Source organism: Acartia tonsa, chromosome 15 (assembly GCF_053477335.1).
Source record: "Acartia tonsa isolate MP-2025a chromosome 15, ASM5347733v1, whole genome shotgun sequence".
Classification (NCBI taxonomy): Eukaryota; Metazoa; Arthropoda; class Copepoda; order Calanoida; family Acartiidae; genus Acartia; species Acartia tonsa.
This window is the reverse complement of record NC_137274.1, coordinates 15498791-15523582: the sequence shown is the minus strand read 5'-3', so window position 1 is coordinate 15523582 and position 24792 is coordinate 15498791. Positions and strand designations below refer to the sequence as shown.

General features: G+C 35.1%; 1 protein-coding gene across 14 annotated transcripts in view; it reads right to left on the bottom strand.

Moving 5' to 3' along the window:
- LOC145307623 (uncharacterized) overlaps window positions 1–22105 on the bottom strand; it is a 38041-nt gene extending 15936 nt beyond the window's left edge. For 12 of the 14 annotated variants that reach the window (XM_080150089.1, XM_080150090.1, XM_080150084.1 and 9 more), the window contains exons 1-18: window positions 21999–22105; window positions 20982–21047; window positions 19929–20018; window positions 18774–18837; window positions 17062–17100; window positions 16335–16394; window positions 15500–15532; window positions 14958–15050; window positions 14377–14424; window positions 13564–13654; window positions 12437–12512; window positions 11509–11648; window positions 10181–10284; window positions 6417–6521; window positions 5652–5713; window positions 4850–4954; window positions 3976–4027; window positions 3360–3427 (exon numbers count right to left, since the gene is read on the bottom strand). In XM_080150089.1, coding sequence (XP_080006215.1) covers window positions 3360–3427; window positions 3976–4027; window positions 4850–4954; window positions 5652–5713; window positions 6417–6521; window positions 10181–10284; window positions 11509–11648; window positions 12437–12512; window positions 13564–13654; window positions 14377–14424; window positions 14958–15050; window positions 15500–15532; window positions 16335–16394; window positions 17062–17100; window positions 18774–18837; window positions 19929–20018; window positions 20982–21047; window positions 21999–22055 — 1353 coding nt within the window. In that variant the 5' untranslated portion in view covers window positions 22056–22105. Of the gene's footprint in view, window positions 1–3359; window positions 3428–3975; window positions 4028–4849; window positions 4955–5651; window positions 5714–6416; window positions 6522–7078; window positions 7132–7558; window positions 7612–10180; window positions 10285–11508; window positions 11649–12436; window positions 12513–13563; window positions 13655–14376; window positions 14425–14957; window positions 15051–15499; window positions 15533–16334; window positions 16395–17061; window positions 17101–18773; window positions 18838–19928; window positions 20019–20981; window positions 21048–21998 lie in introns of all 14 variants that reach the window. The other 2 variants (XM_080150091.1, XM_080150092.1) reach the window with 2 other exon arrangements.
- Window positions 22106–24792: the final 2687 nt, after the last annotated feature.

Genomic DNA, 24792 nt, shown 5'->3' with positions numbered 1-24792 from the left:
ATATGTATGCAATTTGACAATTTTGTATTTGGAATATTACTTGCTACACCTTCATATTTTATAATTGAGACTGCCCCCATTTTTTTTGGTAAATTTCAGGTATATATCAACACACTTGAATTGAAATTTTGTAAAAATCTTTAAAATTGGGATGGTACAAAAGCCCCAAAAAAGCCATAAAAACAGGGTTTTTTGCAGATTTTAAAAACTTTGCACTGCTTGTACCGTCGCAATTTTTGCATTACAGAAAAAATATTTTGCATGGGTCATTTCTATGCATAAATCAACCATATTTTGGCTGGGGGCAAAAATTTTAACAACATTTTTCAAATCCGGGACGGGGTAATACACACACATACACTCACAAACACACACATCACATATATGGGGGTAAGACAATGGCTGATAAATTAATGTGCATTCCCAATGATGTTATATAAAATTACCCCTTCTGTATATCATAATTAAACGTTGAAACACTCAACTTTCAAAAAAAAATCTAAATTCAATTAAAGTCCCCAAAGTTGCAGGGTGGCCACAGACTTTTTTTCAAAATAGTATAAAATAGTATGCAAAAAAAAAGTAAATAGTATGCAATAGTATGTAAAATTTTTAAAAATAGTATGCAATAGTATGTAAATTTTTTAAAAATAGTATGAAATAGTATGCATTTTAAACAAAATAGTATGAAATAGCAAGCATTTAAAACACTATAGGGCCTTAAAATGTTGGTTAGCTATCAGTAATTTAAAATGTCCGTCTGTCCGTATGTCTTAGTTTGGGGGAAACGTGATTTTCTCGGCTCCTATAAAAGATAAAAGAATGAAATTTTTAGACAACATTCCCATTATTAAGGAGCACAATTAACTAAAAAACATCAATGGTGGTAGGACCGCTTTTTAGCAGGTTTTAGGCTATTTTTGTATTTTTCACATTTTTCTCCATATCTTTGGTGTTTATGGTCCGATTTCCAAAAAATTTTCAGTTATAGTATCAAAATTAAATTTCCTGTCGTTTCAAGAAAACAACTATGACGGTCAGACTGCCTTTAAGCAGGTTTTAGGCTATTTTTGTATTTTTCACATTTTTCTCCATACCTTTGGTGTTTATGGCCCGATTTCCGAAGTTTTTCAGTTATATATATCAAAATTAAATTTCCTGTCGTTTCAAGAAAACATCAATAGCGGCCAGACTGCCTTTTTGCAGGTTTTTGGCTATTTTTATATTTTTCACATTTTTCCTCCTATCTTTGGTGTTTATGGTCCGTTTTTAAAAATTTTTGTAGTTAAATATATCAAAATTAAAATTCCGTTGGTTTAAGCATCCAGTGTGTAATTTACTTTGACCGTCAGTCTGTTAGTCATAGTACTGAAATATAAATATTAAGAAATTAAAAACAAATGTTGAAAAGGTTTCGTGATTTTTTCCTAATATACATGCTTTAAACAACTAATATCTAAATTCTTATTTATTTGTTTGTGCTTCGCTACTTATGGATGTGTCATCCTTGTTGTTCATATATAGGACAATCCGGTCCAAAAGTATGTAGCGCAGCGATAACACTAAATACTGAAATAAAACTGATATACTAGATATGGCATATTTATTTAAAGTAGATCGACACATTCCAATAGTATACAATTGATTCTAAATTCTTAAAACCAGCCTATCTATGATTAGAAAGTACGTAGCATTTTTAACATTTTTCATATAGACAGTAGCTGCGCTATTTCAAGTTGTGTATGTTCAATTTATACTTTTTACGTCAATATATTGTCGCGACAGGTTATGTTCAGTGTCAGTATATTGTTTACCTTTACTACAGCTGGGAGTTTTTTAAGTGCTGCTTTTCTATAAATAGGTTCTCATGTATGTCCGTCCGTACGTAACGGATAGCTCTTGACGATAATTTAGGTATGTTAAAGTTGTCCTATTGTTTTCAAACTGCATTATATGATGTCCGAAACTGTTAGATACTTTATAATTATTGTCAGTATGATTTAATTATGATTCAAAGGAAGATTAACCACAATTTTATGAACGATTATTTTTAGTTTAATTTTTATCCTATAATATAAGTAGTAGGTAAGTTTGTTTTTCTAAAGCCAAAAGTATGTTGGTCCTAATCGGTTATACTTTTCAGCTAAGCTCATAAAAAACTTGGTTGGTTTTAAGCTATTTTCCTGAGGCGAGGGGCGAAGCAACAAGTGTTATGTAATTGATAAATCAACCCTATCATCTAATTGCAAAAGGGGGGGGGGGGAGAAATGTGGTGACTCGTCACACGTGACACGACATACCAGCAATTTTATTTTGGGTGCTACTCCCTTAGTTTTAGAGATAATTGGGTGAAATCTTTTTGGTTGTGTCACTAATTACCCCAAGTTTTGGTATCTTTCAAAAAAAAATCTTTACATTGAATGTAGAAATACCAATAACTTTCAATAAAGGTACAACAATCTGAACTGAAAGACTACTTTCTTCTGGAAACATTTCTATAAAAAAATTGAAAACAAAGTAGCGATTTTGCCGTATTTTCACAGTAGCATTTGATAGGTTATTTTAGGTTAGGTAAGTGTTAATGATTGCCCCGCAGGGTTAGAGCCCACCGCAGGGACTAGAAATAGGAGAAAAGATACTGTGAAAATGCGATGAAACCTGCTACTTGGCTTTCTTTTCATGATCAAAAAAATCAGTTTGTTTTAGTTACCTAAAAATTGAAGATTTATCTGAAATCCAAAGAAATAGTGGAAATAGTATGCAATTTTGGACAATAGTGGAAATAGCATATTTTTTTGGAATAGTTTGCATAGTATGCAAAAATAGTTGAAATAGTGGAAATAGTGGAAATAGTATGTTTGTGGCCAGCCTGAAGTTGTTAAGCCAACAAAAACGAAAACGTTATTATAAAACTTTGGACACTGGTGTAATAACCAACCCAATGTCCCCTCCCTCCCTAATATTTCAATCTATACAGGGACAGTAGGGGATAAGATAATAAAGAATAAATATTGATTTACACCTCATTATGGTCAACAATTAAACTTAATGGTGAAAAGACAACCAACCCTTTCGTTGCACGACCTTTGTCTAAAAGTCCAAAATGTGCATGGTACTGAGTTGGTCATGTTTTTGGGCCAAGACAATCCCCCCCCCCACTCTTACTTTAAACATCACGCGCCTAACATAGCAGCAGTAGGTATTATTTTCAATGTCTATGTAACAAAATTATGTTTGTTTAAATTATTGACTCATAATATTATTTCAACACAAGACGACGACATTATGAGGTACGCGGCAATCGCACACCAGCTGTACCATGCTTTATAATTAGCTGAGTACAATATTGTTTTGTTCCTTTTTAAAGAGTTGGGTAGGGTGGCAGTATATTCACAAAAATCACAGGATAATTTCGTCTCCTTGTGCACTGAAAACAAATAACTAGGATGACAACCAATGACGTCCAAGCTTTTTTAATTAAGCAAAAATTTGGGTGGCGGCGGAAAATGGCGATAGAGGCCTCTAGGGGCATTTGAGGTAAGGTTGAGGGGGGGGGGGGGAATGGACCCCACACTCATTTTCAATTTAAAAAAGAAAAAGTAAAAAATATTTTTTTTGGGGGGGGGAGGGGGGGGGGTCATTCATTTTTAGTATAGGGGTGATAATATATAATAGGATTACTAGCAGCGCAGCTACTCTACGATTAAGGATTGTCTGTGGGTCAATTCCTTACTCTGTCCGTCAAAGAATAAATGTATAAGTATAGATGCATGATCCAGACAACTACCTCAATCCAGTGTTGGGGACCTTTTTCGTCTACTAGCAAATTGCTTTTCTACAATGGCTGTATTGTTAATTCCAATGCTATTGACTGATATAGAAAGTCGGCACAGGGTCCACAAGGTGGGACATACCCCTCAATTCCCCATCTATTGCAATACTTTACCTAATTGTCTAAGTAATTAAAATATTGACCTGTATGAGAATGTATTCTGAGATCATAATCACTATTGGCTGTAAAATCACACTGAAAAATAATAATATCATCTATTAAATTGAAAATTAAAAAAAAAACATGGACAAGTGCGTTATAGGGCAGTTGTTCAGTTTTCGATCATTAGAAATGTATTTTCTCGTATTCATTCGAATCCGGTGGATAGGAACCAGTTCTCATCCATACGAAAAAACTATGTCTAGCATCGTATTATATCCAGCTTTCTACGAATATAAAAATGTACAATTATAAGATTAAAACCAGTTTTAAATTTAATACTTTTTTCATTTTAATATCTGTGGAAAAATGTCTATAATACGAAGAGATAAATAACTATTCATCTATTGTCCCTTGTCTAGAACCTGGAAATATAAAAACAAACTATATTGAATAGCTACTCAAAAAATCATGTTTCAATATATTGGAAATGAAATTTTTATGGGATTCTTCACCAAAAATTTAAGCCATCTAACTTAAATAGCAGCTATCAATCTTGGAATATCAAATGATAAAATCAGGTTTCCCCAAAAACATAGCTGACTGACAAACGAACGGACAGACGGACAATTTGAAAACAAGGGTATGGTCATTGTTTAGAGAATATTCATTAAAAAAATCAGCCGTCTATCTTCAATAGCAAGCAAGAAAATCACGTTTTCCCCAAACACATAATTGACTGACGGAAGGACGAACATTTCAAATTATTGGGAAAGGTCATTGTTAAGGGAATTTTCACCAAAAAAATCAGCCATATATCTTGAATAGCAAATGAGAATATCAGGATTCTTCTAAAACATAGCTGACTGACTGACGAACGGGTGTCTATCTTGAATATTAGCTGAGAAAATCACTAACCTTAGTGCACCGAAAAATTCCGCCATGTTTAGCCTTCTTGTGATACTTTAGTAAATGTACATCTCCAGTTTCATAGTCACACAGCTCACAGCTGTATTTTATACCCTGAGTTGTCACATGAGCAAATATTATAAGAGGTTGAACATTCTTCCCTTTTTCAAGTATATTTCTTTTCTTATAATTAGCTAGTTGTTGATAATTTTAAACATCTTTACTAGCAATATTTTAAATCCATTTCTTTTGCAATTAATCATATCTGTATTTTATACTCTTAGTAGTCACATGAGCAAATATTATAAGAGGTTGAAAAAGCTTTCCTTTTTCAAATAAATGTCCAATGTTATAATTACTTAGTTTATAATTTTAAGCATCCATACTAACAATTTTTCAAAGCCATTTCTTTTGCAAATCTTATAACCTTAGTAGTCACATGAGTAAATATTATAAGAGGTTGAACATCCTTCCCTTTTTCAAATAAATGGCAAGTCCACTGTTATAATTAGCTAGTTGTTTATAATTTTAAACATCTGTATTAACTATGTTTAAAGCCATTTCTTTTGCAAGTAATCATATCTGTATTTTATACCCTTAGTAGTCACATGACTCCGACATGAGCAAATATTATAACAGGTTGAACAAGCTTCCCTTTTTCAAATATATGTCTATTGTTATTATAATTTAGTAGTTTGTAATTTTGGACATCCATACTAACTATTTTTTATCCCTTTAGATCCCTAGATTTCAGCTCTACAAGGCTTTCCCAAATTGCTTGGTTTCAACTCTTTTATGTTTTTCTCCGTGCCTTGTGTACAGAATCAATATGACTCTTGAGTGTGGTAATGTTGGATACAGAATAATCACACTAAAGATGATCAATACTCACAATATGCTTTACATCACAGGGAGGGAGGGGACTTTAGACTGTAAATTATACAAGTACCTAATGTTTTATAACTATACTAGCAGCTACGACCCTAGAGGCCTCTAGGGACATTAAAATTGTTTCTTTTTAATCTATTTTTAGATAAGCGATTTGAAAAAAATATATTTTTTTCGTGGTACCATCCCCCAAAATAGTTATGAACCTTCCCAGGACCTATGAGAAGCTACTCTGTAAAGGAGAACCATATCGGTTCAGTGGTTAGCGAGATCCTTCGGTACAAACAAACAGACAAATAGATAAACAAACATCCTGTTACTTTATCAACATATTATTGCCTAAAAAACTTTGGGTATTTTGTTTTTCTAAAATAGTAGTACCATAATTTTTAATTTGAAGAAGGGCTAATTTTGTTTCCCATATTGCTACGAAACTGATTAATATCTGGTTGATTAGATCCAGATCTCAGCCATACTGAAAAATTATGTCTAGTATTGTATTATATCTAGTTTTCTACGAATATAAAAATGTACAATTATAAGAATAAAACCAAATTTTACATCTGCGTAAAGCTGTTTATATTAAGATGTAAGAAATAACTATTATCATCATTGTGGATGTAGATCTAGTTATCATCCATTGTCTTATCCCTTAATATCCCTGATATGAAGAAGATTGTAAGTTCCTGGTCGCAGTAGTATCTAACCCCAGTGTGCTTTCTCTTCTTGTGTGAATCTAGTGAATTCTTTCTTCCAGCTGAATAACTACATTGATCACAGTAGTACAGTACACCTAGACAGATATATATGTGTGAATCTAGAGAGTTCTTTCTTCCAGCTGAGTAACTACATTGATCACAGTAGTACAGTACACCTAGACAGATACAGATGTGCATATGTAGACAGATCCATATGTGCATATGTAGACATATATAGATGTGCATATGTAGACAGATCCATATGTGCATATGTAGACATATACAGATGTGCATATGTAGACAGATACATATGTGCATATGTAGACAGATACAGATGTGCATATGTAGACAGATACATATGTGCATATGTAGACAGATACATATGTGCATATGTAGACAGATCCATATGTGCATATGTAGACAGATCCATATGTGCATATGTAGACAGATATATATGTGCATATGTAGACAGATCCATATGTGAATCTAGAGAGTTCTTTCTTCCAGCTGAGTAACTACATTGATCACAGTAGTACAGTACACCTAGACAGGTACATATGTGTGAATCTAGTGAGTTCTTTCTTCCAGCTGAGTAACTACATTGATCACAGTAGTACAGTACACCTAGACAGAGATATATGTGTGAATCTAGAGAGTTCTTTCTTCCAGCTGAGTAACTACATTGATCACAATAGTACAGTACACCTAGACAGATACATATGTGAATCTAGAGAGTTCTTTCTTCCAGCTGAGTAACTACATTGATCACAATAGTACAGTACACCTAGACAGATACATATGTGAATCTAGAGAGTTCTTTCTTCCAGCTGAGTAACTACATTGATCACAGTAGTACAGTACACCTAGACAGATACATATGTGAATCTAGAGAATTCTTTCTTCCAGCTGAGTAACTACATTGATCACAATAGTACAGCACACCTAGACAGATATATATGTGTGAATCTAGAGAGTTCTTTCTTCCAGCTGAGTAACTACATTGATCACAGTAGTACAGTACACCTAGACAGATATATATGTGTGAATCTAGTGAGTTCTTTCTTCCAGCTGAGTAACTACACTGATCACAATAGTACAGCACACCTAGACAGATACATATGTGTGAATCTAGAGAGTTCTTTCTTCCAGCTGAGTAACTACACTGATCACAATAGTACAGCACACCTAGACAGATACATATGTGTGAATCTAGAGAATTCTTTCTTCCAGCTGAGTAACTACATTGATCACAGTAGTACAGTACACCTAGACAGATACATATGTGTGAATCTAGTGAGTTCTTTCTTCCAGCTGAGTAACTACATTGATCACAGTAGTACAGCACACCTAGACAGATACATATGTGTGAATCTAGTGAGTTCTTTCTTCCAGCTGAGTAACTACATTGATCACAGTAGTACAGCACACCTAGACAGATATATATGTGTGAATCTAGAGAATCTATTTTCCAGCTGAGTAACTACACTGATCACAGTAGTACAGCACACCTAGACAGATATATATGTGTGAATCTAGAGAATTCTTTCTTCCAGCTGAGTAACTACACTGATCACAATAGTACAGCACACCTAGACAGATACAGATGTGCATATGTAGACAGATACAGATGTGCATATGTAGACAGATACGTATGTGCATATGTAGACAGATACGTATGTGCATATGTAGACAGATACGTATGTGCATATGTAGACAGATACATATCTGCATATGTAAACAGATACGTATGTGCATATGTAGACAGATACGTATGTGCATATGTAGACAGACATGTATGTGCATATGTAGACAGATACATATCTGCATATGTAAACAGATACATATGTGCATATGTAGACAGATATGTATGTGCATATGTAGACAGATACGTATGTGCATAAGTAGACAGATACATGTGTGCATATAAAGACAGATACATATGTGAATAAGTAGACAGATACATATGTCACATGCATATGAAGACAGATACTTATGTGCATATGTAGACAGATACGTATGTGCATATGTAGACAGATACAGATGAGCATATGTAGACAGATATGTATGTGCATATGTAGACAGATACATATGTGCATATGTAGACAGATACAGATGAGCATATGTAGACAGATACATATGTGCATATGTAGACAGATACATATGTGCATATGTAGACAGATACATATGTGCATATGTAGACAGATACATATGTGCATATGTAGACAGATACGTATGTGCATATGTAGACAGATACAGATGAGCATATGTAGACAGATATGTATGTGCATATGTAGACAGATACATATGTGCATATGTAGACAGATACAGATGAGCATATGTAGACAGATACATATGTGCATATGTAGACAGATACATATGTGCATATGTAGACAGATACATATGTGCATATGTAGACAGATACATATGTGCATATGTAGACAGATACGTATGTGCATATGTAGACAGATACAGATGAGCATATGTAGACAGATATGTATGTGCATATGTAGACAGATACATATCTGCATATGTAAACAGATACATATGTGCATATGTAGACAGATATGTATGTGCATATGTAGACAGATACGTATGTGCATAAGTAGACAGATACATGTGTGCATATAAAGACAGATACATATGTGAATAAGTAGACAGATACATATGTCACATGCATATGAAGACAGATACTTATGTGCATATGTAGACAGATACGTATGTGCATATGTAGACAGATACAGATGAGCATATGTAGACAGATATGTATGTGCATATGTAGACAGATACATATGTGCATATGTAGACAGATACAGATGAGCATATGTAGACAGATACATATGTGCATATGTAGACAGATACATATGTGCATATGTAGACAGATACATATGTGCATATGTAGACAGATACATATGTGCATATGTAGACAGATACGTATGTGCATATGTAGACAGATACATATGTGCATATGTAGACAGATACAGATGAGCATATGTAGACAGATACATATGTGCATATGTAGACAGATACATATGTGCATATGTAGACAGATACATATGTGCATATGTAGACAGATACATATGTGCATATGTAGACAGATACGTATGTGCATATGTAGACAGATACAGATGAGCATATGTAGACAGATATGTATGTGCATATGTAGACAGATACATATGTGCATATGTAGACAGATACAGATGAGCATATGTAGACAGATACATATGTGCATATGTAGACAGATACATATGTGCATATGTAGACAGATACATATGTGCATATGTAGACAGATACATATGTGCATTTGTAGACAGATATGTATGTGCATATGTAGACAGATACATATGTGCATATGTAGACAGATACATATGTGCATATGTAGACATATATATGTGTGCATATGTAGACAGATACAATGTGCATATGTAGACAGATACATACATATGTGCATATGTAGACATATATATGGGTGCATATGTAGACAGATACATATGTGCATATGTAGACAGATACATATAGTATATAAACGGTGTGGTCAAGAAGCGAACCAAACACGATTGAGTGTAACGCTGAGTTTCATCATGATTTTTTTTGTTATTTTTTGGCGGATTTTTATGAATTTTTACATTATAATATATTTTAAAATTACCTACAAGATTTTTCATCAAAAAATATTTGTGCCTTGGTGTTAAAGGTTCCGATAATTTGCCGGATATGCGGTAATTTGCCAGATATCCGTCCCAACCCTAATTTGTACCTTTATGTTCCGCCATCTTGTGTTCCTGAACCAGGTAAGGTCTGGAGGCTGTGTAACTACAGCTTGACACGTCACAGCTGAATCGTTCCCCGTCATGTTTTATCCTAACAATAACAAGGATTATAGACAGTTTACCACGGAGAGTAGGGCTATGAACCGGTTTTAATCCTGATGCTCATTGGTATTGGTGAATCTTTACTAAGAAATCAGCCGTCTATCTTGAATATTAGCTGAGAAAATCGTAATTCTCTCAGTAATGTTACAGACTAACTGACGGACTGACAGACATAGTGAATTATTTAGTAGTTTCGTTACTAAACAAGTATAACAACATCCATATAAGCGAAGCTCTGAAACGATAGGACAAGCAAACATTAACAATTATAGTGTCAGAACTATCAGGAAATAAATGTTAAAAAGTCGAAACAAAATTTGTTGAAAAAATACTGGATAATATTTAATGACATGCGTACATTTTTAAAACTTGATTATAGAGATGCTTCGCTTATACTTTTGTACTTTGTTGTCCTGGGAATTAGTATTCTAAAAATGAGATCAATCGGATAATAATATCACATAAAAATTTCTTGTTAAAAAAGTAAAAAATCAATCTATCAAAATAGACGTAAGGACATTCTGGTAAAAGTTATACAGTTGATACGCTTTTTAAATCGTACCTAACTACTAAAGGAATCACCATGCAAAGTTTGAAATCGATAAGACTATTCTAACATGCCTAAATTAACAAAAAAGCTACCTGTTCCGGACGGACGTATGGACAGACAGTCCGACCCAATTTATAGAAAAGCTTCGCTTTCAAAAATAGCTCACCGAATACCTATGCATTTTGAGGTGTCTATTTTTGTATAGCTAGAGTCGCACTGGTTTGAAATCGATGGGACAATTCTAACATGCCTAAATTAACGAAAAAGCTATCCGATCCAGACGGACGGACCGATTCTAATTATAGAAAAGCTTCGCTTTCAAAAATAGCTCACCGAATATGCATTTTGAGGTCGTGTATTTTTGTATAGCTAGAGTCACACTGGTTTGAAATCGATGGGACTAATCTAACACGCCTAAATTTACGAAAAAAGCCATCCGATCCAGACGGACGGACCTATCCTAATTATAGATAAGCTTCGCTTTTAAAAATAGTTGACCTTATGTGCATTTTGAGGTCATGTATTTTTGTATAGCTAGAGTCACACTGGTTTGAAATCGATGGGACTATTCTAACACGCCTAAATTTACGAAAAAAGCCATCCGATCCAGACGGACGGACCTATCCTAATTATAGATAAGCTTCGCTTTTAAAAATAGTTGACCTTATGTGCATTTTGAGGTCGTGTATTTTTGTATAGCTGGAGTCGCATTGATCACAAAAGTGCCGGGTTTTCTTGCGAAAAGTTCCCTTGGGGAAGGTTCCCTTCGGCCAGCCTGCTCCGGCTCCAGCTTTGCCGGGGATCTAAGGAAAAATAGCATAAAACCATTCAAGAAAATACCTCATAACGCTAAAAACCCAAGAAAAACAGCCTAAAACCATCCAAGGTTAAAATTAAAGGCTAAACTACTAAGAAAATAGCATAAAACCATCTACTTAAAATGTCAAATTAATCTCCTTAAGGGAGGCAGAAAAATAGACTAAAACTATCCAAGTTTAGACTTAAAATGTTAAATTACTTAGAAAAATAGCCTAAAACTTTCCAGGGTTATACTCAAAATGCTAAATTACTAAAGAAAATAGCATAAAACCATCCAAGGTTAAACTTTAAAGCTAAATTACTAAGGAAAATAGCCTAAAACCATAAACCTGAAATGCTGAATTACAAAGAAAAATAGCATAAATTCATCCACTTAATATGTCAAATTAATCTCCTTAGGGGAGGTAGAAAAATAGACTAAAACTATCCGAGATTAAACTTAAAATGTTAAAATACTAAGAAAAAAAGTCTAAAAGGCTAAATTACTAAGGAAATAGCCTAAAACCATTCCCCCTTTTTAAAAAAATAAAAACCGCAAAAATTACCGACTTCGCATCGCCTTACTCTACCCTACTGATACATAAATCATTATGCTAAATAGGGTTGGGCCGGATATCCGGCCGGATACCGGATATTAAAACTATCAGCTAACATGATATCCGGCTGATTTTTGACTCCGGATATCCGGTTATCCGGCCAAAAAAGTATCCGGCCCAACCCTAATGCTAAGTTTGAATTTGATAGTAAGCTTCTATTATTTTTAAAGAAATACCTTTTTTAGTTTCTTTTTTGATTTCAATTTCGAAGCAATCTTTCCATTCACTTTCTTCTCTCCTTCTGAGAATATTCTAAATAGAAGACAATATCAGGTATCTAAAGGGATAAGACAATGGCCGATAAATTGATGTACATAACCAATGATGAGACACAAAATTGTCCCTTCTGTAGATTAAAATTAGTGGTTAAAACATTTAGACATTCAACTTAATGAGCCAACGAATAAGAAAATATTATTATAAAACTTTGGGGACTAGTGTAATAAACAGCCCATTGTCCTCTCTCTCTCTCTCTGAGACAATATACAAGGATGACAACGTCCATAGATAGCGAAGCATAAAATATCGTGAATGAAATTCACGAAACCTTTCACATATATTTTAATATTTATATTTTTGTGGCATAACTGACAGATCAACGGATAAAGTAAATTAAATACTAGAAGATCATAGTATAGGGAATATTGATAAAAGTTTCAGTCGTCTTTGTTGAATAATAAAGAAAATCATAAAGTTACGAACTTACAGACAAACAGTTAATTATAGAGAAGCTGCGCTACTAAAAAGAGATTGAGAGAAAGAGAGAGTTAGAAAAAGACAGAGAGAGAGAGAATGAAGGAAAGAAAGAGAGAGAGAGAGAGAGAGAGAGAGGGAGACAGAGAGATGGACAGCGAAAAAGAGAGAAAGAGAGAGAAATAGCGGACATATAAGCAGTAGGGAACCCTTTTTAACGTGCGTTAAGTCGAGATTCTAACCTATCACCTCCACGACGACGAGCGGATATGCTATCTTGTTGTGAGCAGAGTTATATATATAGCTCACTACCCCTCTATCTATTCTTTTACTTTAATAACACAACTTCTTAATACCTAGTTATTTATCACATAGTATTAAAAACAGCTTTCCGCGGATATAAAAATTTACAATTTATAAAATTGAAACCAGTTTTGCTAAACCCGAGATGCCGAATGAACGGGCTAACAAAACTGATTTTAATCTTATGACTGTACATTTTTATATTCATAGAAAACTGGATATAATACGATACATGATTTTTCAGTGTGGCTTAGAACCGGTTCTAATCCAGCGGATATTAATCAGTTTCGTAGCCATGTTAACTCACCCCTTCTTGTTGGTACAGGTATCATGGTCAGTCTCGTTAGAAGTAGATAGCTTCTGTAAGGAACCATTTAAACCAGATTTAGCTTCAGTTTCTAAAAAAAAAAAAATTAAAATCACGAAACCTATTTGTATAATATATGTATTTGTCTTTTGAAGCATGACCGAAAGACTGACGGAGCAAGTAAATTATTTGGGTATAGTCCCTATCGTGACAACACCTCTTAAAGGGCGTTTTTTCGTATTTTCACAGTTGTTTTTTTCCTATTTCTAGCCAATGCGAGGGGCTCTAACCCTGCTGGGTATTCACCTAACCTAACCTACAAAAGCTTCTTTGAAAATACGACGAAACGCCCAAAAGGCGTTGTCACGAAAGGGACTATACCCAATTTTTTTACTGAAAGCTGATAGATAAAGCGCCATGGATTCTCCATAGCAAATTTTAGCTATCTATCTTGAATAATAGCCAAAAAAATTCACGATTTCCCCTGACGGTTTCTTAGAGACGGATGTACGGTCGAAAAAGGAGAAAAGTTACTGTGAAAATATGAAAAAACGCAGCTTTAGATTCTTACCAGTACCCGGTAAACTATAATCCCTTAAGTAATTCATTTTAAAAAAGGCTTTTTAAAATACTGCTAGAATCCGGAACCAAAAATCCGAAATCCGGAACCAAAAATCCGAAATCCGTCAAAAAATCGGAATGCACGGATTAATCCGGTTTTTTTTGTGGATTTTTGTAAGAATCCGATCCGGTCCGAAAATTGGACGGATTGCCAATCCTATACCACCTATATAATTATTAATACTTGCTTACCCTCAATATCATGTATAAACTTTTTATCCTCTAAATCACACTTTTCATCTAAAAATATAAAAACAAGGATGAAAACATCAATAAAATCAGAAGGAAAGACAAACGAACAGTAAACCTCTTCCGTATTTAACATTTAGTGGTTATAATGTTTGGAGACTTAACTTAATGAACCAACCAATCAAAATTTGACAAAAGTCCCCATATTGTTAAACGAACGAATAAGAAAACATTATCATAAAACTTTTGGGACCAGTGTAATAAACAGCTCAATGTCCCTCCCTCCCTCCCCGGGCTGTATCTTATCCTCATACATAATAGTCAGGGATCTAAAGGGATAAGCCAATGGACGTTAAATTGATGTACAGTACATCCCCAATTATAATACAAAAAATTACCCTTTCAAAAAACAAAGGGTGCTTGCATTTGATTTTATTGGTTGGTTACAAATGAAACTACAAAGTAGTGTCCAAACTTTTCAACCTATAATTTAATGTACAGAAGAGGGTAATATTGTTAAACATCAATGGGGATGTATGTCATTATTTGTCTTATCCCTTGGGGTCTCTGAGCATTTGACCCACCTTGGCTTTGATTATGTGCCGGAGATGAGGTCTCGTTTCTGGAATAGTTGTTGTCCAGGGATTCAGGTACCAGGCAGTCTTCATCCACTTCAGCTAAACATAATTTAAATTATTGGTTGAAAAGTTGGGACACTTGAAGATTTAACCAGCTGATCAAGATTTAACATTCGGGCCAAGTAATAATAGATGCTTAAATAAACTTTGGGTACCCGCCAGGTCCATGAGAATTTACTGTCCAATATCCAATCCCACACCCTTCATTTGTCTTCCAGTTATAATTTTGTAATTTTTGAAAATAAAAAGTTCTGCGATGAAAAAATTGTCACAGTTTTAGGTTAGTTAAAAATCACGTTTCAAACTTCATGTCAGGTATTAAACAACTTTCCGTAAAATGAAATAATCAAGAATAATTCCAGTTTTGCTGGCCCTGAAAGATTTCCAATTTACAGTGCGATACGTGATTTTAGGTATGGCTAAGAGCCGGTTTTAATCCAGCGGATATTATTAGGTTTCGGGGCCATACTAGGGAGAGAAAAAATTACCTTTTACATACAAGTTTACTTCTTCTTTCAAATCTGAAAATAAAAACAATTGTTAGTTATATATCTCATCGTGTTATAGACAGATTTTCGCGGATATTAAAATAAAAAGTTTTAAGATTAAAGCCAGTTTTGTTAGCTTTGAGTGGCCAAACGCCCGAGCAATCAAGACTGGTAGGTATTAAATTTATGATTTTTATTTTAATATTCAAAAAATTGTCTGTAATTCTACGCTAAACATGATTTTTTGGTATGGCTTAGATCCGGTTTTAATCCACCGGATTTTGATCAGATTCGAAGCAATATTGGAAAAAGTGAATGATTATTAATTTATTATATTTGGTTTTATACTCTTTGATCGTAAAGGGAACTATGCACTAACGAAAGCAAATAATTGGAAAAGCTACATTGTAAAGGAGAACCAGATTGGTCCAGCGGTTAGCAAGATCCTTTGGTACAAACAGCCGGACAGACTCACAGACATCCTTTATTATTATAAGGAATCTTTATATAAAAATAAATGGATGTCTATCAGTTTGTATGTCTGTCTGTTTGCACCAAAGGATCTTGCTAACTGCTAAACCAATATGGTTCTCCTTTAAAATATAGCTTCTCCTATGTCTTCGGAAGGTTTACAACTATTTTAGGGACGGGTAACACCACCTTTCAAAGAGATATCGTCTCTATAGAAAAATGATCCTCAAAGTAAAAATTTACTTTTCCGTTTTAAAATCAAGATTAAATATAGATGGTAGGGGTTCCAAACTCTCTCCCCCCCCCCCCTTACACACAACAAAAGTGCCCCTTGAGGCGTAGCCGCTAGTTACTAAGAATTGACCTGTTTTATCCCCTCTCAATACTGCAATATGAGCAAACAGGTCCTCCAGATCATTTATACCTGAAATATTACATATAGTAAAGTAAAAGGATGTCTGTCTGTGTATTTGTCTTTTTGTTTGTACCGAAGGATCTCGCTAAATGCTGAAACCAAAATGTTTCTCCTTTACAGTGAAGTTTCTTATAGGTCATGGGAGGACTTTAACTATTTTGGGGAAGAATACATCCACACTCTCAAGAGAAAACACCCCTAGGGGCGTAGCCGCTAGTTACATTGATATAAGAACCTAATATGCAACCTCTATCTTAATATAAAAGTATCAGGATGTCATTGTCTGTATGTCTATAGCTTAAGATCTCAAAACAGCTCGACAGATATGATTCTCCTTTACAAGGTAGCTTCTTATGGGTCCTGGGGAGGTTAATAACTATTTTTGGGGAGGATACATCGTCATCCAAATGTGAGAAAAATGTGCCCCAAATTTTTTAAACCCTTTTTTTTATATTGAAAGTACAAGGTTTCGGGTTCGAGTCCACACCAAGGTATGTAGGGGATGTAAAAATGTTATGAACTGCTGCTATGTCAGTCACACGAGAACGAGATATCCATGAAAGGGGAAATGCCTTGGCCCATAACTTATAAGCACGCACAGTTAGGACTTCCAGGCACAGGCCTTGCAATCAAAGGGTTGATTGTCTGTTGGGTGTTACTAATACATTTGCCTTACCTTTCGTCTCTAAGCCCCATTCACCTCTCAAAGTTCTAACAAAGTTCAAAATAATCAGATGATAGCTCAAGTTTAGGTAAATAATAAAAAAGGATGACAATATCTGTAGGTAGCGTTGGCTGGGACATGTTTTAAAATTAAAATCCTAAAAAATCACCAGTGTCAAGAGCAAATGAAAGGTCAACTTGCTTGTCCTAAATGTTTTAATTAGGAATGTATAATTTAGCAAGAAGCAAAAAAAAATGGCGGGATATATACTGGTTTTCAGCGACAGCGCCGGTTTTGCCGCCGTTTCTTCACAGTTCCATATTAAAGAAACTGCCATGCCAAATATCAGAGTTCTATCCCTGTTTTATGGTCTTAAAAAACGGAAAATACGCGAAAAAAAATGTCCCCCAGGCCAAGTTTCGCTTATGTTTGTTCTCTTCAGATGTCAATGTGAAACTAAAGTTAAAAATTAATATAAGATTTAAAGGATTTTTACAAATATTTTGGAAGATTTCTTTTGTAAATAGGTACCTAATGATTTTAAAAAACGAAAATTTAAATTAAGAAAACTTTCAAACATTCAAGCGGCTACGCCACTTGAAGTTGGAGTGTGAGGGGTTGAATTCGACCCTTCCTTATTTCTCTTGGGATGGGGTTGCCCAAACGATTTTGGGGGTGCCGTAGCACCCCCCCCCAAACACGAATTACCCCCCCCCTAAAAAAATTTTACCCCCCCCAAAATAAAAAGCTTGGACGCCCCTGGCTTTTAAGGAGAATTATATCGGTTCAGTGGTTAGCGAGATCCTTCGGTACACACACAAAAACAGATCCTGTTACCAATCAAAATTTACCCCTACCCTGGGGTAGCCGTAGGCACCCCCAACCATATAGGAGGGGGTATTTACCCCCCCAAACAATTTTGGGGGGTAAATACCCCCCCCCTAAAAAAATTTTACCCCCCCCAAAATAAAAAGCTTGGACGCCCCTGGCTTTTAAGGAGAATTATATCGGTTCAGTGGTTAGCGAGATCCTTCGGTACACACACAAAAACAGATCCTGTTACCAATCAAAATTTACCCCTACCCTGGGGTAGCCGTAGGCACCCCCAACCATATAGGAGGGGGTATTTACCCCCCCAAACAATTTTGGGGGGTAAATACCCCCCCCAAAATAAAAAATCTCTAATAAAAAAAAAATTTGCGCGCTTTGCGCGCATATTAACACTATATATTTAATAAAATTTAGATTACCCCCCCTAAAAATTTTACCCCGGGGGTAAATTTTGGGGGGGGTAAACTAAATTTATCCCTGCCAACAGATTTCAGGGGGGGTAATTACCCCCCCCCCCCCCAAGCAAATTTTACCCCCGGGGTAAAAATTTTGGAGGGGTTAAAAAAATTTGCGGCGCGCTTCGCGCGCCATTTTACCCCCCCCCAAACACGAATTACCCCCCCCCTAAAAAAATTTTACCCCCCCCAAAATAAAAAGCTTGGACGCCCCTGGCTTTTAAGGAGAATTATATCGGTTCAGTGGTTAGCGAGATCCTTCGGTACACACACAAAAACAGATCCTGTTACCAATCAAAATTCAATAATAGTCTCCAAGGTTGTTAAGCCAACCAACAATAAGAAAACGTAATTATAAGATTTGGGGACCAGTATAATAATTTAAACAGCCCCATGTCCCCTCCCCGCCTGGCTAATTACTGATTATATTTTTCCTAAAAGTAAGGTTCAGCATCTCTTTCACTTGTTCCGAGTCAATATCCAGCAGCACCAAGTAATAATCCTAAAACAATAATAGTTAATTTCTTTGATTAGCCATAGTTTCTTAGAGTTTAGAGCTAAGACTCCTGGTGTATATTGAGACACTTTTGTATAGCCAAAAGGGCCAGCTTAAGCTCCACGTTCTAGTATAACTTAACACGCTGTCTCTTTTACCTCACCCTCGCCGATTTTGAGTATGGCAGGTGTCCCAGATTAAGTCACCGTAATGAATAACACTCTCCTCAGAGAAGCCTGGGATAAAGGGATGTGTTGGTATTATATATTTGACCAGCGGCTTCGCCCCTAGCCTCTAGGGGCTTTGCCCCAAGAGGTAATGCTACTTTTTATTATAGATAATTAAGCATCCAAACTACCCAACAATATCCCTTCTACCGCAACTAGGGTAAGAGGTTGCGTGAATTGATAGGAGAATTTGAGACAATATGTTGTGATTGCAACACATTGGGTTTAAACTCGAATTCTCATCACCGTAACTCAGTGCGTTACCACAGAGCTACGGTGCCCCCCTCAATAGTTTTCATAAAAACTTATGCCTTTTTGAACTGAAATGATAAGGTTTTTGTCTTTTCAAGTATGACCAACAGACAGACGGACAAAAAATGAATAGTGCAGATGTTCATAAAAAATAAAAATCTTCACTTAAAATTTCAGCCGTTTGTCTTCAATGTCAGTCATGAAACGCATTTCCCCCGTAGTGTTACAAACGGACGGATGGACGGACAAAATGCAAATATCCTTGTAGTAAAGTAACAGGATATCTGTTTGTCTTTGTGTTTGTATGTTTGTACCGAAGGATTTCGCTAACCGCTGAACCGATCGGGTTATCCCTAAAAGGGTAGCTTCTCATAGGTCCCGGGAAGGTTTATAACAAACTATTTTGAGGGAGGGCTCCACCACCCACCAAAAAGAAATCATAAAAAAGGTTGTGTAATCAGAGTTGGTTGTCTGAAGGGTGTTAATTAACCTAATACCTCGTGTTTTTAGACAGAAAAGGAGACATTTGACCCCCCTTAGTTATCCTGGGCTGTTGGACCATGGCGTTTGAGTGTTATGGACAGCATCCCAGCCCGTATGAGGTAATTAATGAGGTACCTCTGATGTGCCCAAAGTTCTTAGTATGCTGTGTAAGTACGGAGATAATGTGGCCAGAAGGAAGGAAGAAACTCTAACTCTCTCTCCATCCTTAATTATAATAATATTAGTTATCAGGGATCTAAAGGGATAAGACAATAACCTATAGTTAATGTACATCCCAAATGATGATACATAAAATTACTTCTTCTGTATGTTAAAATTAATGTTTGAAACGTTTGGACACTCAACTAAATTAACCAACCAATCAAAACTCAATTAAAGTCACGAAAGATGTTTAGCCAACGCATATGAATTTGGTTGATTATTACACTTGTCCCCAAATTCTTAAGCTAACGATTTCTTATTCGTTGGCCTAACAACCAAGGTATATTATAGAGTAGCTTCGCTTCTTAAGAAATGTTGCTTGAAAATATGTTCAAAGATTTATGAAACATTTGTTGGAGGATTTTTTCTGCCACAAATAATAAAAAAGATATTTAAGTAGGTACCTATAATATATTTATTTGCAGACAAACATACAAACGGCCCGAAAAACGCACAAACAGACATACAGATGGAAATTTTTAGTTAATTTACACCGATTTCCTGACGGACATACGACTTACTTTACACTGAATGTAATTGTACAGCAATGTAAAGACGGAAGGACAGCCAGACAGACAGGCAGACAAAAACAGAGAGAGACAGACAGAGAGAGACTTACTTTATACGGAAGAACAGACAGACTGGCAGACAGACAGACACACAAGCACAGAGATACAGACGACGGACAGACAGACGGATAGACAGAAAGATAGATAGATGGACAGACAAACAAAGGTAGTTACTACTTACATTACACTGAATGAAATTGTACAGCATAGTATAGAATAGATAGCCAGATAGAGAAACAGACAGACAGAGAGACTTACTTTATACGGACGAACGGACAGACAGACAGACAGACAGACGGACACACAAGCACAGAGATACAGACGACGGACAGACAGACGGATAGAAAGAAAGATAGACAGACGGACAGACAGACAGACAAAGGTAGTTACGACTTACTTTACACTGAATTGTTGTATCATGATACAAATCATTCTCAAGTTCGGAACAGATACTCAACCAAACCTATGGAAAAATATATGTTAAAATCGTTCTTTTCACTTTAAACTTTGCATCAAGACTCCTGTATAATATATACTATAGTATCATGATCTTTGTTTGCTAAGGTCTCTTAAACCGCTGGCTTGTTCATTTTACAATTTTCAGGGAAGGTTCAATGCTATTTATAATTCGTAGGTAGATAAAACATACCTAAATAATTTATTGAAGTTTAAAATGGTAAATTCTATGTCGATTAGAAATAACAATTATACTAGGTATACAATTGTTATATCCAGGTATGTGTGAGGATAAGACAATGGCCGATAAAATGATGTACATCACCAATGATGATATATAAAAACAACCCTTTTGTAGATGGAGCACTCAACTTAAAGAAATAACCAATCAAATTCCATAGTCGCAAAAGTTATTAAGTCGAAGAATAAGAAAACTTTATTACAAAAATTTGGGGACCAGTGTAATAAACAGCTAAGGTCCCCTCCCTCCCTCCCTACCAAAGTAGAGCGAAGCTTTTCTATAATAACGTACGTACGTCCGTATGGTATTTTCGTTAATTTGAGCATGTTTGAATTGTCCGATATATATTAAACTTTAGATGGTGATTCCTGTAAATGTTAGGTAGGATAAATATATACTAGCGGATACGCCCCTAGAGGCCTCTAGAATATATCTTTTTAATAATACAATTCAAGTCTCTACGATACCTTGCAATGTTGCGTTCAAGTCTCTGATAGGTAAAAAACGAATTCGATTTTTTTATGATTTCTCTTGGGAGGGTGGTGGTGCCCTCCCCCAAATAGTTATAAACCTTCCCGGGACCTATGAGAATCTACCCTGTTAAGGAGAACCCGATCGGTTCAGCGGTTAGCGAGATCCTTCGGCACAAACATACAAACACATAGACAAACAGACATCCTGTTACTTTATTATAAGGATATTATACAAAGTACAAACCTGTTCTTTGTAGATGTCTTTAAAAATATTATTTCGGCTCCAATTATCAAAATTCATTATAAAGATGTGTTTAAACTTTTCAACCACATATGTAATCTGAAAATGAATAGAATAATGATTATAACATTAACACGAATTGGGGGAAACGCGATTTTCTTTGAGCCTATTTAAGATAGAAGGCTGAAACTAATTGTCAACATTCCAAACAATATGTATTGTAAAACGTATAATCAAAGGTTTTTATAAGTCCATTAAGATCTTGCTAACCACTTGGCCAAATTAGATTCATAAGGGTGTTTTAAATTTCATAATACACTACTGAGGCAGGTTTTAAGCTATTTTTCTAAACCCCTTAGCCCATAGGTATATATGTACACCACGAGATATCTTTGAACCAAATAATTACTTGGTCTAAAACCTTGCAGACTGCCAACCCTTTGATTACACCACTTTTGTCTGTAAGTCCTAACACACTGTGCAATGGTGATGAATGTTGAAAAAAAGCCTAGAACAATCTCAAGGCCTAAATCTAAATATGAAAAACCAACCCGAGGGCATCCCTTAACAGGAGAAATTGATCAGTCAAGTGGTTATTAATTGAAACCTTAAGCTAGACATAAAATTAAAACCCTTACTAGTTTATATGTATTTGCTAACCTAAAACCATATTCAGACTTATTTATCTAAATAAAATAGACTAAAACCATTTCGAAGGACGTGTAAGAAGCTTTTCTGTAAAAGATCGAGAAACATAATGGTTCATCAGTTAGCGAGATCCTTAATAAGATACAGAGACAAAAAATAGCTTCACTATTTTTTTATTGTACGTTAGACCACAGGTGCGGCATAATATAGTATACTAGCGGCTACGCCCCTAGAGGCCTCTAGGGGGCACTTGATGAGGGTTAAATCCCAAGGGGGGGGGGGGGGGATTTGTTTCTAGGGACGATTTCTCTTCGGAGAGAGGTGGTACCCTCCCCCCAAATAGTTATAAACCTTCCCAGGACCTATGAGAAGCTACCCTGTTAAGGAGAACCCGATCGGTTTAGCGGTTAGCTAGATCCTTCGCTACAGACAAAAAAATACCTTATATACTACTAAGCAATAAGATATTTTTGTACATTATGTCACAGGCATGGGCAAAATATAGTATATAAAAATGTTAATGACCGACAGACAGACGGACATAGTTATTTATAAAGTAGATGTTAGAATAATAAAAAATATTTCCATCAATATTTTTAATATCAAAATTCAATCGGTCATTCCTAAACGTACATATCAGAATCTGAATTGTGCGATCCTTAATCAAATTTTGACAACATAGACGGACAGACAATCAACATTTTGAGTAGCTTCGCTACTTTAGCTTTTAATTTATTTTGTAAATTATTTTAAAAAGTTTAAAATTAATTTTGAAATTAAATTTTCAATGTTTTTGTTTTGATTTTCTCGACCTGTATATTATGAACTGTGTTTTTTGTTTTCACTGCAGTCAGTATTTTACAAAAGTACAAGAGTCAGCTTTTTTCTTTAATTTATTGTTTAATCATTAAATGTATAAATATAGGTATATAACTTACTGTTGGGGACCAATTTCGTCTGCTAGCTCTTCCCCTAGCCTCTAGGGGCTTTGCTCTAAGAGGTTTGATCAACCTAATTTTGTGTTATTTAGATTTTAAAAGAAAAGTAAATTGTTTTTTTTTTTTTTGGGGGGGGGGGAGGGCCCGAGGGGGTGGGTAGTCGACCCCCCTTTTTAAATTTTAGTTTAAAAAAAATAATTGGTTGGGGGGGGGTGGTGGGGCTGTCTCATCCCCCTAGAAAATAGCTTAAAACCATCACAGGACCAGTAGGTATATTCCCTGCAGAGTAGAGTCCAATCGGTTCAGTGGTTACTTAGATTTTAAGCTTCAGGCAGACAGACGGACATCGTAATACTTTGTATTATAGACGAAATCCTTCGCTACAGACAATAAAAAAGCTTACAACTTTATGTAATAGGATAGATGAATAACCCAGACAACTTATTGTTGGGGACCTTTGCCTTACTGCTATACATGATTTTTCAGTTTGTCTGAGGTCTGGTTTAAATCCAGCGGATAATAATCGGTTTCGAAGCCGTACTGGAAAATAATTTCTATTTACACAAAGTTGCCTTTAAAAAAATCCACGAAGTTTGAAAAAATTCGAAGATTTTGTGTACACTTTCTATTCGGCTTAAAGTAAACTAGGAACAAATAACATCACAAAATAAATAAAATTTATGATACAATTTCAAATTTTACTAAAAGCCTGTCAAAACAAAAACAATATTTTTAATGGCGCGTGTTGTTCTTAGCATTTGCCATTAATTATGAGCGGAATGTGCTTGAAAAAATAATATTTATTATTTAGTGCTTTTAAGTGATAAAATGACTTATTTTTATCAGTTTTTGTCCAAAATTTAGAAAATTATCAGTATCGTGTTTTATTTATTTATATAAATAAAGATGTTTAATAAAGAAAATCTAAAAGAAGTTTTCAAAATGTCGACAAAATTTTCTTTCCTTTTAATGAAGCCGGTAATTTTTTTTATATTTGCTGTTATTAATTATCTTACCAGGGCTAATAAGGGGTAAGACAATGGACGATAAGTTGATGTAAACTACGTTTTTTATATATATTTAAATTGTTAATTGAAAAATTTAAACAACACTTTCTTAAGAGTCCACACGCTTAAGAATGAGATCGAGTATATTTGGGTCGCGTGAAGGAAACGAAGTTGTGGGTTTCGTCATGATATATTCACAGTAGC